At 40.1% G+C, this 14,303-nt stretch overlaps 1 protein-coding gene across 4 annotated transcripts in view; it reads right to left on the reverse strand.

Moving 5' to 3' along the window:
- Window positions 1-4,715: 4,715 nt before the first annotated feature.
- The window catches only part of LOC118409865 (mortality factor 4-like protein 1), a 14,633-nt gene continuing 5,045 nt past the window's right edge, over window positions 4,716-14,303 (reverse strand). The window contains exons 5-12 of one of the 4 annotated variants that reach the window (XM_035811230.1): window positions 13,342-13,466; window positions 12,710-12,780; window positions 11,931-12,038; window positions 11,339-11,427; window positions 10,676-10,778; window positions 9,990-10,059; window positions 7,858-7,942; window positions 4,716-5,538 (exon numbers count right to left, since the gene is read on the reverse strand). In XM_035811230.1, coding sequence (XP_035667123.1) covers window positions 5,454-5,538; window positions 7,858-7,942; window positions 9,990-10,059; window positions 10,676-10,778; window positions 11,339-11,427; window positions 11,931-12,038; window positions 12,710-12,780; window positions 13,342-13,466 — 736 coding nt within the window. In that variant the 3' untranslated portion in view covers window positions 4,716-5,453. The remainder of the gene's footprint in view (window positions 5,539-7,857; window positions 7,943-9,989; window positions 10,060-10,675; window positions 10,779-11,338; window positions 11,428-11,930; window positions 12,039-12,709; window positions 12,781-13,341; window positions 13,467-14,303) is intronic. The other 3 variants (XM_035811232.1, XM_035811231.1, XM_035811233.1) reach the window with 3 other exon arrangements.

A 14,303-nucleotide genomic window follows, 5' to 3' on the forward strand; every position in this document is an offset into this window, starting at 1 on the left:
TTGCTAGGCAACGGCGTGGCATATGAAAGAATGCACCTGTTCCTCACGACTCGGCAGTGACGTCACACATAGCGGCCACGAAGGTAACACGTGCAGATCAGGTTACCAATGACTGAGGTCACTGACACACTGACCCCTACACTTGACATCGTTACGCAGTTTGTGTCAAATAACCAACGTTATTGTTTCGGTCCCTTACAATTGGGGTTCAGGGCATCTGCTTTCTCTTCATTTCATGATGGTACTTGTGGTTTCTTATTTACAAAAACGTTACATATTTTTTTTCCGTTTTGGAATATTGTTTATGGCATACACAGCATCTCACCTAACTGCCCATGTCTGTAGATGACGCAGTGCTAAGATGATCAAGTTTAATTTCCGTTTTTCAGCACTCAGCTAAACAGGAACAGGTGCTGAGTGAAGTATGGCCTGGAGCTGTTTTCTCCTGTCCAGTCCAACCTTTCCACCATTAGTGTGAACCTCAGACCGAAAGTTCGTGTGTTTGAGTCATATCTGACTACAGTTTTACCGTTTAACCTGAGCAAATCTGTCTAATCTAGAGGTCATTGAGGCCAAGACTATGCGATCGGTAGAGGATACTTTTTTCTTGTTCCCTCTCATTTCTATCACCACATTGATTTTTGTCACAGCCATGAAAATGGGGGTAAAGTTTTCCTTTCGGTCTCCAATGCACACTTTTTATAGGCCAACGAAACAGCTTTTGATACAATCTTATGCTGCCAAATACCCGTAGAATAGCTTGGAGATTAGTTTTATTGGACATGTCACGGTGTCGGTGACATGTATCTTCGGACCTTTCCGGGGAATGAGATGATATTTGGTACTTGGGTAAGTGTTGGGTTGACCCAAGTTCAATTTTGGGCCCCCTGGTGGCCGACCTTGGCACTGCAGCAGGTCTTCCTATTTTTAGTATCTTTGGCCTTGGATATACTTTGGTCTTGATTTTTTTTCCTGGTTGGTAGCTTTAGATGTAAGGAAGAAGTGATATATGTCTGGACTCCCTAGCAGCTCGTTATTAGATATTTTGGATGCCAAAACCTCCATTCGGTAGTTACATGGAATAGCCCTAGTAAAGGTGAAATATTAAACCAAAAACTGCCACATTTTTGTCTTGAACAGGAACACTACATCGTCAATGCAATTTGAAAGTATAACGATTACATGCTCAATATGACCTCATCTAACATTTCAGTCTCTTTTTGGTCGAAGAAGATCATCATAAGCATCTACATCACAATCCTCCACGCTACTCGTATGTTCCGCGATGTCCCACCCATCTCGTCCCCAGGGGAGCCTGGGTGTATATGGGTACGGGAGCGGCCCTATTTTGGGGGCGGTATCACCGTAACACCGACCCTGCAGCGCTGATGCTATGAAGATACGGCCTCATTGTACCGAAATACCGAAGTACAGCCTGTACATTTTGCCCCAAACAAATCACCGTGAAGGATTAGATGTAAACGAACACATTTAGCAGGCAAGAACTAAGTTGTAGAGGGTTACTTGTATCTGAATTGGGCTAGCACATTCCTTTCCATGTTTAGTTGAAAATTGCCACCATTCCCCCGCTATTTTTGACAGGGATCAATTTACATGATAGTGCTAAAATGCTAATCTAAATATAACTTGGCTCAGGAGAGTAAATCCCGCCTGAAGTCGTATTTTCACATTTGTATATGCAGACGACAGGAGGGGTTGTAGACTTGATCGTATTTGAGATTAGGGACTATTTTCTATACTTATAATGTTAGTCATTGTGGGTGCGGACAGATAATATTACGTTCCAATCAGTGCCATTTTTATCCCATATATAACGATGGCCTCGTTGATATGCGCCTAGATACAAAATGGCACTTGATAGAAACTCAACATCGTAGGACCAAGGAGCTTTTATCTGATAAAAGCTCCTTGGTAGGACTGATTTAAAGTGGAAATGAGTTGAAAAAAATCGGAATTGATGGAGCAACCTGCACTTAGAAAGAAAGCTGATAGGGGCCTAAAATTCAACTGATGTTAAAACGAAAGTAAACGATTTGAAATCTTTAAATTAGATGTATTATAATATACAGTCAAACCTGTCTATAGCGGCCACTCAAGGGACTGGTCAAAATTGGCTACTATAGAGAGGTGGCCACTATAGAGAATATGCTAATTAATTGACCACAAGCAATAAGTTACACATGGTTTTAGTACCCACTGATCTTTATTTACATAATATAGTACTGAACATGTACTGCAATGATTTTTACACTATATGTATTAAGAAAACAAAAGCTATAAAAAGTTTTAATTGTTCTACAGTTGATATTGTCTGAAGAGACCGGTATCGTCATATTTCTTTGATCTTTCGTCTTGTATCCTTTGATACTTCGCCGTCCGTGTGTTCCCGCTCGCGTTCACACGTCAGATTCACCCATTATGCTAATGTGTTCCTCACAAGAAAAGTCTCGTCATTTTAGACTTATCTTTCAATAAATGTAAGAATAGAATCCGCCATAGTCTGAAGTTCATATCATTTTGTCTTTGTAACAATTTATTTTTAAAGTTTTTGAGATGTAAATTAACATAAGCGATAGTGTATTGTATGAGATCGTAACTTTACCACAATTCACCTCCGTAATATTGGTGTCGTCTATTGACCTTATATGACCTCGTTTGTCAGCGGGTATCGGTAGCGCCAGTTTACGAAGTTTTGTTTTGAAAATAAATTAAAGAGGTTTTAAACCCGGCGTAGGGTGACGATACGGCCGCTGTATATGGCCGAACGCGTGCCGAAACATAGATCAGCGGTCCGCGTGGCCGTAATCGACAGTGTTTTTGTATCTGCGGGACCGGAAATCGTGTGGCCGCGGCCGCGTTGGGCAGGTGGCCGCTAGGCCTATTTCTTAATCATTACGAATCCAAGGGACCGACAAAAAGTGGCCACTATGGGCAGGTGGCCGCTATGCAAAGGTGGTCGCTAATACAGGTTTGACTGTATTTCAATTGTTCTGCATATGCTGCTGTGATATTTCCAAAATGCGGCAAAATTCACCCTTGGCTAAAACATACTCAGCACAGTGCCTTTGTGCAATGAAATTCGCAACTTTCAGCATAGCATGACCTAACATGTCACAACCTTCTTTGACAATTCAGAAAACATCTTAATAGACAATTCATTGTCTTTTTGCTTGTACACTTGCCTGTCTCTGGCCACTTGCAGATTTGGCAGCTGACCTTGACCCCATAGAATGGACCCCCATAGCTCAAGCACATTATCCCACATACAAGACATCATGACTAGGAGAGGGTACCAGTACAGAAAATTTAGGTAAAGGTCCAATTCAGACGATCAGTACTACGAGGATGGACTGAACAAAGGATCAGGTCCAGGTCTGGACCTAAACCTGATTGTCTGTGAAAACTTGTGAATGGTCGATACTTAAAACAATGGTCTATTTTGCTACAAAGGAATCTGTTTGGTGGAATATCCAACACCAACTGGCATTTTTAAAATCATATCTTCATGTAAACAATGCTACAAATGTAAATGCCTCTGTATATTTGACTGTAAAATTTTGGTTGAAATGACTATAAACTACTTCTGTCTTCATTTCATTGGACAAACTAGAGTTCCACGACCCCATACCTTCGCCAAATAATCCTACCTTTCTTTACAACTGCTGCTTTAATTGTTTATCATTGAATATGCAAATAAGGTTCTTATTTACATAAATTGTATCAGTTGATCATCTCTACCAGACACCAGACGTACACATGCTATGTTAAGAAAGAAGGCTTTTATCGCATTTTCTGATAATTTATGCAAATGAGACCCTCATTTGCATAATTAATGTTCAACGATGTTCACCCGTACATAACTTCCAAATGCTACAAGTAAGAAGTTACTGTCAATTACGACAATAAAATTGTAACATTTTCTCATTAATCATGCAAATTAGGTATTTATTTTGCATAATATATATCAATCAATATTCTTCTCCTTCTCAGTTACAGGTGTCACATGTTGCAATGGTCCCATACTGGAACTGAGCATGTTCATAAAATTTCATAATCAATTATGCAAATTAGATAAATATTTGCATAATCAATGTCATTATGTGAAGCATCACTTAAGCTATCCACATACCAAAAATCATAACAATTCGTTAACCTCTTTGTGAGTTATTCCCTTTTAAAGTCTGACACTAAACCTGCTCTGCAGTTCCAAAACAAGCCGCTAGGGGGCCCAAACATACACCACCTACTCTCGGCATCAAGAGCTATCTACCACTAAAAAATCATGGCCATAGCATGTTCAGAACTTGAGATATCAAACCAGGAAGTTCTGCTGCAGTACCATAACAGGTCGCTACGGGGCCCAAAATCTAATCGTTTCTAGGTCTCACCAAGACCTACTCACATACCGAATATCAATACAATCCATCCAGGCGTTCTTTAGTTATTCTGGTCTTCTACATACATACATACAAACAAACGCTACCCAAAATATAACCTTCTTGGCGAAGGTAATAAGCCTCAAAACGTGTGGATGCATGCCAATATAATGTGTTTATTTCTTCATCAGTCCAAAATCCTGTCCATTGATGTTTTCAGGTCCATATTTTTTTTACCAGACCAAGAAGATAAACGATGTACCAGTCCCCACCCCTAATGATAACACCTACACACAGTAAAGCAGGACATCTTGGCTAAAAAGGTTCCATATAATGTTGACTTTATTTCTTCTTTACAAAACGTTCATCATCCATTGTACAAAGACATTTGTAACCTTTTTCTTCCATTCTATTTCAAGTTCTGCAAGCATCCATGTCATAGAATGGAATAGCCATAATCATATGAACTGCAGTCATAAAATTCTAACATATTCATTCAAGTCCACATATCAATATTAGTAGTAAGGTAATAAGTTTACTCTATTTGAGATGTTTCAACTGCTATCTTGCTCATAGTTTTACAGTGGTAGATGTGTCGCATGACTTTATAAGGGCTTAAGACATGTCATCTAAACACTTTCTCCTATCAGAATACTCCAGTACTGCAGCTCCTATGGGTATGCGGTATGTAGGAGCAAAATGGAGAACTTGTCAGGAAACATTTATGTTATATAAACTTATTCAAACTTAAACAAAGATGACATGATCTCCCTGACTACCCAGTCTGTCAGTTTATAGTCTTGACATCTTCCTTGTTGACCGATATACACAGAAGTGGTGAACTCAGTAAAACATTTACGTTAAACAAAGTTATTTCACGTTCACTGAAAATATTTTTTAAGTGAAACAAAAATGACATGATCTCACTGACTACCCAGTGTCAGTTTTAAGTCTTTACATCTTCCTTGCTGTCTGATGTACAATGTACCTACACATAAGTGGTTCTGCCAGTCCAAAGTAAATACATTTGTATGTATAGATATTAACTATCCGGTTCTAAACAGCCTTTCTGTGGTACTCGGGAGGTGCCACCTCGTAGTCAGCCACGTTGAAGAGAGACGAAGAATTCCGCTGGAGGTATCTGTATCAAAGGGAATATAAATACCAAATTTAGATTTTTTGTGTCTGTATCTACATGTACCTAATATCTAGTCGACCAGACAGAAGTGTGTTTTACAAACTCACTGTAATTACTGTCAAAAATACAAGTGCTAATGATACAGACAACGTATAGTTCATTGGTTCACTTCTTTTCTTTATAACTTCTACTGTTGTTACATGTGCTGTTTCATGTGTTGCTACATTGTGTTTTTCAAGTGTTCTAACATGTCATGTTAACATGTTGTCCACACATGCATCTGTTCATGTCTTTCTACTCCGACAACTTGTTACACTTGAAGCACAATGATAACAAATATTTCCTTCACAGAAGAATACACACACTTTTTCAGTGTATGAAAGGAATCTTCTGTTTAAAATCAACTTTTCTTTACACCGTGAGAAGTTTTCTAAATAAAGGAAACTCCGCCCTAAAGCAAGTATTTCATTTAAGACATTTATACAGTGTGTTTTCTTGTCTTTTAGTCATACTTGTATGTGTTGCATGATATTTCCATTGTAAAGTCAAGGGCAATACTAATAGGACACAGTGAGACCACCAATATACTACAGTCCAGGAGATATCCCCTTAAGGGAAACTAAGCCAGTAACCCGAGCCCACTACACTCCTACAGTACAGCATGGCTACATGGTACAATGTAAGAGCTTCTAACAGCCTTTGATAAACAGCTACAGTCTGGTATTAGCCAGACTGTCAACAGGGACGTCTACAGGAGAGAAACACACCATATGGTGACAAACACTCCGTCAACTTGCGCTGGGATGATTATGTAGAAGGTTTACGTGTTTTTGTGTTACTCATCGATATAGAATTCTGTTTATCTTAGATATGTATATGGTATAGTCTTATGGGAGAACAAGGATTTCTCCTTCACTGACTAAACCGAGCAAAGGGATTGTCTCAAAAGGAGAAAATGTTTCCTCAAAGGTTACAACAAACATGGGTTCCTAAGCCCTAATGTTTACATGTACTCCTTGCAACTCTAAATACATAGTCTTTTGCAATCATAAAATCATTTGACAAATACTTATGTGAAAATGCTACAAGTCACATAGACATTATAGATGTAGGTTAACAAAAATTGAATTAATGATAAATCGTTAAAAGCCTGAAGCTTTCAGCCACCACAAAATTTTAGCTCATCTTTTCTTTATTATTGTTATGCTTGTGGGCTAATCAATTTGCATTTGCTATAAGGCTTCACAGTGATAGGTGCAACATGGCTAAATATAGACCACTTGTTTTTATACATCCTAATCTTAATGCCACTTATGTCCAGCAATAAAACATCACCAGTACTAATTCATGTAGAAGACTTTTACAGGAGGCTGCAAAATTATTACCGCACAGATTTGGTAAAGCTGTTTAGTCTACAGAGGGCCCCACTAAAAACAAGTCACACATTCTCCAGCATAAAACACTGCGAGCAGGACAGCTGAAGTGTGCGTGTTCTTTCTCACAGACATTCTCCCTGACTCTTCCCTGAGACTGGTGAAGGGAGGGAGAATTCCAGGACTGACCCCTTCCCTTGGACTTTGGCAGGAATTTGAAGAAAACAAAGTCGGAGTCCTTCTCTCAAATGGTCTTAAGGGCTTCCCCAGGGAATTTAGGCATGTGGGGGCCAAGTCTGACTGAGGTGGGGAACATGGACTACAGCTGGAGGAGGAACCAATCATGTAAGAGGGGATAAATCATTGTAGGGGAGGGGGAGTATCAATCAGACAAGGACATTAGGGTCAAACCATTTGCTAAGGGGGAGGATAGATGGATAGAAGATAGGGAAGGTATGTCACAGGCCATACTGTAAATCAAATTCATTTGTTTTTTTTGGGGGGGGGGGGGGGATTTAATTCCATGGAAAGAAGGTTTCCCCAGTGTTAAGTTCATGGCCAACTGTAGTACTGTAGCTAAAAAAAAACAACAAATATTTGAAGTGTCATGATTTGGTGATGAAGAGGCACCGGTGAAACTGAAAATATTTCAAAACTTACAGTATTCTAAACAATGGAATTATGGGTAACACTGTTCTCCCTTTTTCCCAGCATGCCAAGGAATCAGTAATATGGATTATTTGCTCCATGCAAATGAATCAAAATCATAGACACATTTGTTAAAAACATGCTGCAGTGCATCCATCTATCCATAAGTCTCTAGCTTTAGAAAATGTTTGCTACATAGCCACCGTTAGAATTACACCACAAAGAACATCTTGTATACTTACAACTCTCCTTTGATGTTTCAACTATCCAAAAAATATGAATATGTTAAGATTTAACTTACTTTAAGAAGTCATGTAGATGTGTGAGGAGTAGTTGTACACTCTTCTCATCCAGAGGTGTGTAGGCCAGCATGCTCCCTAGTTTCACTGCAGGGGAAACATGGCAAACTTCAACACTCCACTACACACTCTTTACTTCTCACATGCACAAAAATAAACTATTGCTTAATATGTGAAGGTTTAATTCCAAGAAAATATTAACACTGATATTATAATCTCACAAGAATGTAAAGTAAATAAGCAGGTCTGTCTTCAATTGTTGACAATGTAAATAAGAAGAGTTTTGATGTTATAGACAGCTGTGATGATAAGACAAAACTATCTTTCTAGCACAAACCACATGGAAGTCTGCGTTGGTCCTAGCTGTCAAAGGATACATTATTAGTATATTACTGTGATCCTTTTCCCTGATAGCATGGGTACCATCTGGATAGTACTTTGTTAGGACGTTCACAGTCGCTTCTCCCTCCAAATTTCATTATACGTTATATACAGTAACTTCTCTACTATTCCATCTGGGAACCTTGACATCTCTAACGTCTGAAATCGTTCAAATTTTGGACGAGGGTGCTGATTGGTCCTTACAGCACACATGAACGAATTAAGGAATGGGATCGAACAGGCGTTCCAACACCTGAAACACCCTTTTGTCTGCTTGCGGGAAGGACTGTTGTCATCGAATGTCAGCGCTCTAGAACCCATTCCTTAATTCGCTCATTAACTAACGTCATTACCAGAAAATTTGAATATACAGTTCCCTAGACTGGTAGCAGAAGCGAATCAATATGCGGATGGTACATAGGCTATCTCCCTAATGAGATAGATAGGCTAAGAAATAGGGAGAGAGTTTAACTGTGTGCAACCATGACATACCCGTTTACATGTACATTTGTATGCTGTTCCAGAAAAAAAAAGAAAAGAAGGGATCCTCAACAATGTATCTTCAACATTGTACACACCTCTTGTTTCAAGATGGTCAAAAATATTTCACATCTCCCATACACATAGGATATCATACATCATCTTAAATACATAAATACCATAATTCGAACAGAGTATATACATGTACATGTCATAATCATTCCCATCTTTCCAATCTTAGGAACATAAACAAACTTTGAACACAAACATTGCAATTAGAGATGGCAGACTTCACCCCCTTCACCTCACCATCTGCATAACATTCATTTAGGCAATTCCCAAGGACTGAGCCTTCCAAACTCATGTCAAAAGTCAAGTTGATGGGAGAGCTTAAGGGATGTGAACTTGGTGTGTGGGGAGAGGGTCAAGCAAATCAAGTGTGACACATGCCCATATTAGGTAACCTGAACTTGGAAACAACACAAACTTGTCTCAAGTGCTGTTTTCCTGAGTCTGTTCTGTGTTAGTTAGGTGCCCTTTAAACAGTTGGTGTTCCCCAATGCCTTGTGCCTATACATGGCATGTTTCCAGATCTGATCACAAAGGCAAGCATTGGCCCAATCAACTGATAATGCACGTGTTTTCATTTTCAAGATGGTCCCAAAGTCTTGGAAGGGTGGCAAAAGGAGATGGAAGAGTTCACAAATTGCCCAAAGCGGTTAAGTGCCAAGAAAAAATATCCGCTTTCTTCACGTTTTGAACAAGAACTCTTCACCTTCCGTGCTGTAAACACCAATAAACTGAGATCCCACCGTATCCGAAAAAGGAGAGCATCCCTTATCTATGAGTCAGGGGAAAGCTCTCTATAAGTAGACTTGACAGTAAAAACGTCAACACTTGATGTTGACCCTGACCTTGGTGACAAACTGTAGCACACCGGCTTTGCACAAGGGCAACAACCCCTGCAGAGGGCAACACCCCTATCAATCTGTCCACTATAGTTCTTGCCATGTGCCAATTTCCAACAACACTGGCCCACATTCCTAGGTGATGAATCCTCCCTCAACTTGACCTTGAAGAATGGCAGGTCAAGGTCATGGAATCAGGACATCCGTTTTAGGGGTTGTAGAAGTGAGTGGGCAAATTTACCATCTCTCTTTGAATCCTAAGCTATATATGGTGACAGTTTTTCTGCAATATTCAACTTTTTTTCTTTAAAACTTGTGGCATCTTTGAAAACAAGACTCTTATCTACATTGAGATTTTGACTTACCAAACAGTCTAAGTAAGTGGGGTGCACCGTATATCTGAGCCATAGGTGTGTCAGGGTGGTCTGCCAGGATCTGGAACAGGGAAACACCACAAATTTACAATTACATAACAATGTATTTCACGTTGGCAAGAAAGGAAAGAACAACAAAATTCTACAGGAAAACGGCTTAGTCTGAGCAAAGACATCCTTGTCCAAGGCAAAGTGTACAGAATTTGGATGGTATTCTCTCTATAGTTCAAATTGTTGATGTATGTGGTGATGACTGTAGGAAGACGATGGATGGACGATAAGAGGACTATCTCCAGACAACATGGAGACAACAGAAAACACGTCTTCACACATTTGATGCAACACAACTCTTCTTTATTTAAACGTACGAATGAGTATTGTGAATGGACACTAACTAACATCGGACAGCTGATTCTGTTCGCAAGTACAGCCATTAAATGGCCATTATCTAAGACTAAGAAGTATCACTCAGTTCTCTTACAAGTTCTCTTAATTACAAGCCAACCGTGGCAAGTGAAACATACTACAAAAGCAAAAGGGGATTTGCTTCTTTCTGTTTGTCTGTTTATTCAAGGGTTGCATTTTTTGTACCATTAAGTCTAAAATATTTTCCTGAACAGTCTGTTCATTCAAGGGTTGAATTTTTTGCACCATAAAGTCTGAAATATTTTCCTGACCTCTGCATACTGTGGTCTCTCAAACTTGTAGAGGAGTTGTGTGCCCAGCATGACATTGAAGTATTCCTTGATTCCTGCCGTCACTTCTAGTATAGCACTCTCCCTGTGATGTTGCCAAAAAAAGGTATATCAAACCATGTCAAAACTTGCCACCAGAATTTATTTTTACTTCCAATAATGTCCTAGTAATCTACAGGTTAATTTAAAACTTAAATAGGTTAACAAGGTAATCATGTAATCTTAGTAGAAGGGACTTCTAGCAGGATATAGTAGTATTGCAGCTACGTGTTGACATCACAAAGTGAACCTCCCATTTCCTTATTGATCAATGACTGCACAGGTCCTGATTTGCATAAAACTCATCTTATTATGTTAAACATTAGGTAAGGTACCTAGATGCTAAAAAACATGAAAATTAATTAAACCCTGCTCAAGTTATCATTGTTCAATGTTTCCAGCAAAAGGCCCACTACCTACTGCAATTGGAGATCGCAATAAACAAACAAACTGCAATCCAAATAGCATAGGTACATGTCGCTGCTTGGTCTACACTTTGTCCCTCTCTGACACCAATCCAGCAACCAAATATCGTGAAAATCCATCCATACAAACACACATCCATAGCCAGTCCACCATAGCAAATCCGTACATATAAAAACTTACTGGTTAGGAGAGAGTCCCTTGGACTTCTTCTGTTGCAGATAGTCATCCAGGATCTTCTCCACATTGGTCTTGGCAGGCAGATGGAACAACTGTCAACCACAGACAACAGCAGGCTTTAGAACAGGTAACGGACAGTTGTGTAGTTGGAGACTCATTCTATGTCCTTGGCTAGGCACATACTGTAAATGCAGAAATGTTTGCGGCGGTTTTATGTTCGCGGTTTTCGCGATGGCCACTTCACCGCTAATTTAAAACCACCGCAAACATTTTTCCATAGCAGTAAGATGTCATAGTGCATGGTGCTACAGCGAAATTAAAACCACCGCGAAAAGTCCTTTTCCCGCTACCACGAAATTAAATCCCCGCTAACTTAAATGCATTTACAGTAATCAGTCAAAATATTCTCACCCTACATCTGCATGGACATAAAATTTCCACCTCTGCAAACATTTCTCATCATCATGTGCCATGTTCTTTTAGTGTTGTGCAAGGACAGAAACATGTACATTGCAGTAAAGGCGATTTGCATGAGCAGCTATAAACTGTAAATCTTTAAAAGTTTGAAGCATTTTTATAATGAATGACCTTTCACCTTTACCTGTTTCTGCCTGGTGATGAGGTCCCAGTCATCCACCAGCCACGGCTTCAGCTCATCGGGAATCTTCACTTTTATCTCTACTCTGGTCATGAAGGTTTCCTCCTGGACAAGAAGGGGACAGGCACACACGTATTTTCTCATATATGCAAAGTAATAAATGATAAAGTATAACGTGATCAGCGGTTTTGATAATATTTTTGTCAGGTAGCACCATCTGGGGCAACTTGCTTCTAATACAAAACGGTAAATAGAATACAACACGGTGTATTCCGCATCATCTAGAGTACCAGCCTGCCTGTGTGTAAGATTGCTAGAGGGCCGTTGTGTGATCCGACATGCAGTCAGGTAGGTGGTCAATGCTGAATACACACCGTTATATACTATTTAATAAAGTAGGCCAAGAAAACATGTGTTTCAATGCGAAATGCACCAGAACTGCAGAAGTTGAGAAATTTTGGTGTCCTCAAACAATAAAAATTGTAACGACAGCGATTCCAACGTCTTCATTCTAATCTGGTATTCGAATTATCGACACTAAAACTAAAGTGCGTACAAATGATTCTATGGAAGCTTGTGTGATAAGAGTAGAAGCCTATGTTATCAACTGGTCCAGATCACCCATACCAACTGTTATCACGGCCTAGGTTTAACATAAAGCAAAGCCTTGTCAGTTTTAGTGTGCTCCCAATAAACACTACCCATGCTTCAGTAGGACTGCACACAAGAGCTAACGAGGCTGATATCCTGGCTACAGTATGATAAGAAGAACTTACTGCCTCTACTGTGGGGTCAGCTCGCACTCTCTTCTTCCTGGGAGGTTCTGTGATGGGAGTCTGTTCAGCAGCTGGAGAGGGGGGCAAGCATTTGAAGGACATTTCAAAAAGCATACATAAAATGCAGACAAAACAGGGATAAACAAGTCCACTAGCCCTATTGTCCAGGGCAACTGAAAGTGCTGTTTGGGCAAGTGAAGAAAGACTATTTTCATTTTCAAACAAATTTACAATACAGATGGTGAATGTGATATCCGTCAAGTTTTGCTCAGTAAAGAGCTATTCTTCCACTGGTCATGACGGAGAAGAATGATGCTATAGTAATTAGTATGTACAACTTTTACAAATTCATAGTCTCAGCTCCTTGCACCAGTTCTTCTATCTAAGGACTGCAACCCTTTTGGGTTATAGACCTTAGGATAAGAGTAGGTCCGTACCCCCAGTAGTGTCCGTACATTTCTGGCTGTGCCACTCACCTGACAAGAACCCTACTCTACATGTCAGGTGAGTGACACAGCCAGAATTGAACTAACCGCTTTTAGTTCCAGACAGAGGCAGGGCTGCTAAGAACTGAACTACACATGCAACTTACAATACAGGCTTTACAAATCAGTATACAGCTGCAGACATACCCTCACCTCTCTTCGCCTGTTGTTTCTCCACAGATGGCGTGGAAGACCGGCTCCCGTCCCCCTTCTCACCCCCCTCAGGCGGGCCCTGACCCCTCGGCTTCACTTTGGACTGTTTCTTAACTTTTCTGAAAATGAAAAAAAACAACTGTCATTAACTAATCATGTAACTTCAGCAGCCCACTGATTACCTTGTTCACCGATGGACAAGCCCAACAGACCTTCCCAGCAGGCAGTGCAGCTGTCAGCATGGAGGAAAGCTAGATCCACATTTCACCATCACCATTACGGACCAAGGTTGTAGCAAATCTGCTCAGCTGCGGTATGGAAAGACCACCACAATCTTTCAAACCCTAATCAAGAGGGCAAGAGAAGGTGTCTTTTTTTGGGGGGTGGGGGGGTGGCTGGAATGTAGTCTTCTTAGCTGTAGTCTGCTTGCAATGGTTGCTATCTCGTGAAGAATTGTTTGAAGGGGACTAGAGCTAAGAAGACGAAATTCTAGCCTAGGAGGGAGGTGACTGAACCCAAGAGTGCGCAGAAGGAGTATTTTGCCACCATTCCTGACAGTTTGGCCACCCTGAAGTGGTACTAGTACTGTACCTTGGGGGAGGAGGGGGTAACACAGACTCATCATCAGCTAACTTCCTCAGAGTCAGGGGCTGTATTATACTGTACAGACACACACAACTTACATCATCAACAACAGACAGATAACACTGGAGCAGGGATTTTCAACAAGTTAGTTTGGGCCAAAATCACAAATTCAAAGATATAACGAAGAGGGAAGTACAGTCTTTCAACTGAGCACCTGTTCACATCAACACCAGTCACCTAACATTTTACATGAGGCAGGGAACAGCATGTAGGAGCACAACTTGAACTTTCATTAATTTTTATCCATAAAAGTTAAGGCAGTTATAAAGACACCAGAACATACTTGAGTAAACTGTTCTTTACATGTTGAA

Source organism: Branchiostoma floridae, chromosome 2 (assembly GCF_000003815.2).
Source record: "Branchiostoma floridae strain S238N-H82 chromosome 2, Bfl_VNyyK, whole genome shotgun sequence".
In the NCBI taxonomy this organism is placed as follows: domain Eukaryota; kingdom Metazoa; phylum Chordata; class Leptocardii; order Amphioxiformes; family Branchiostomatidae; genus Branchiostoma; species Branchiostoma floridae.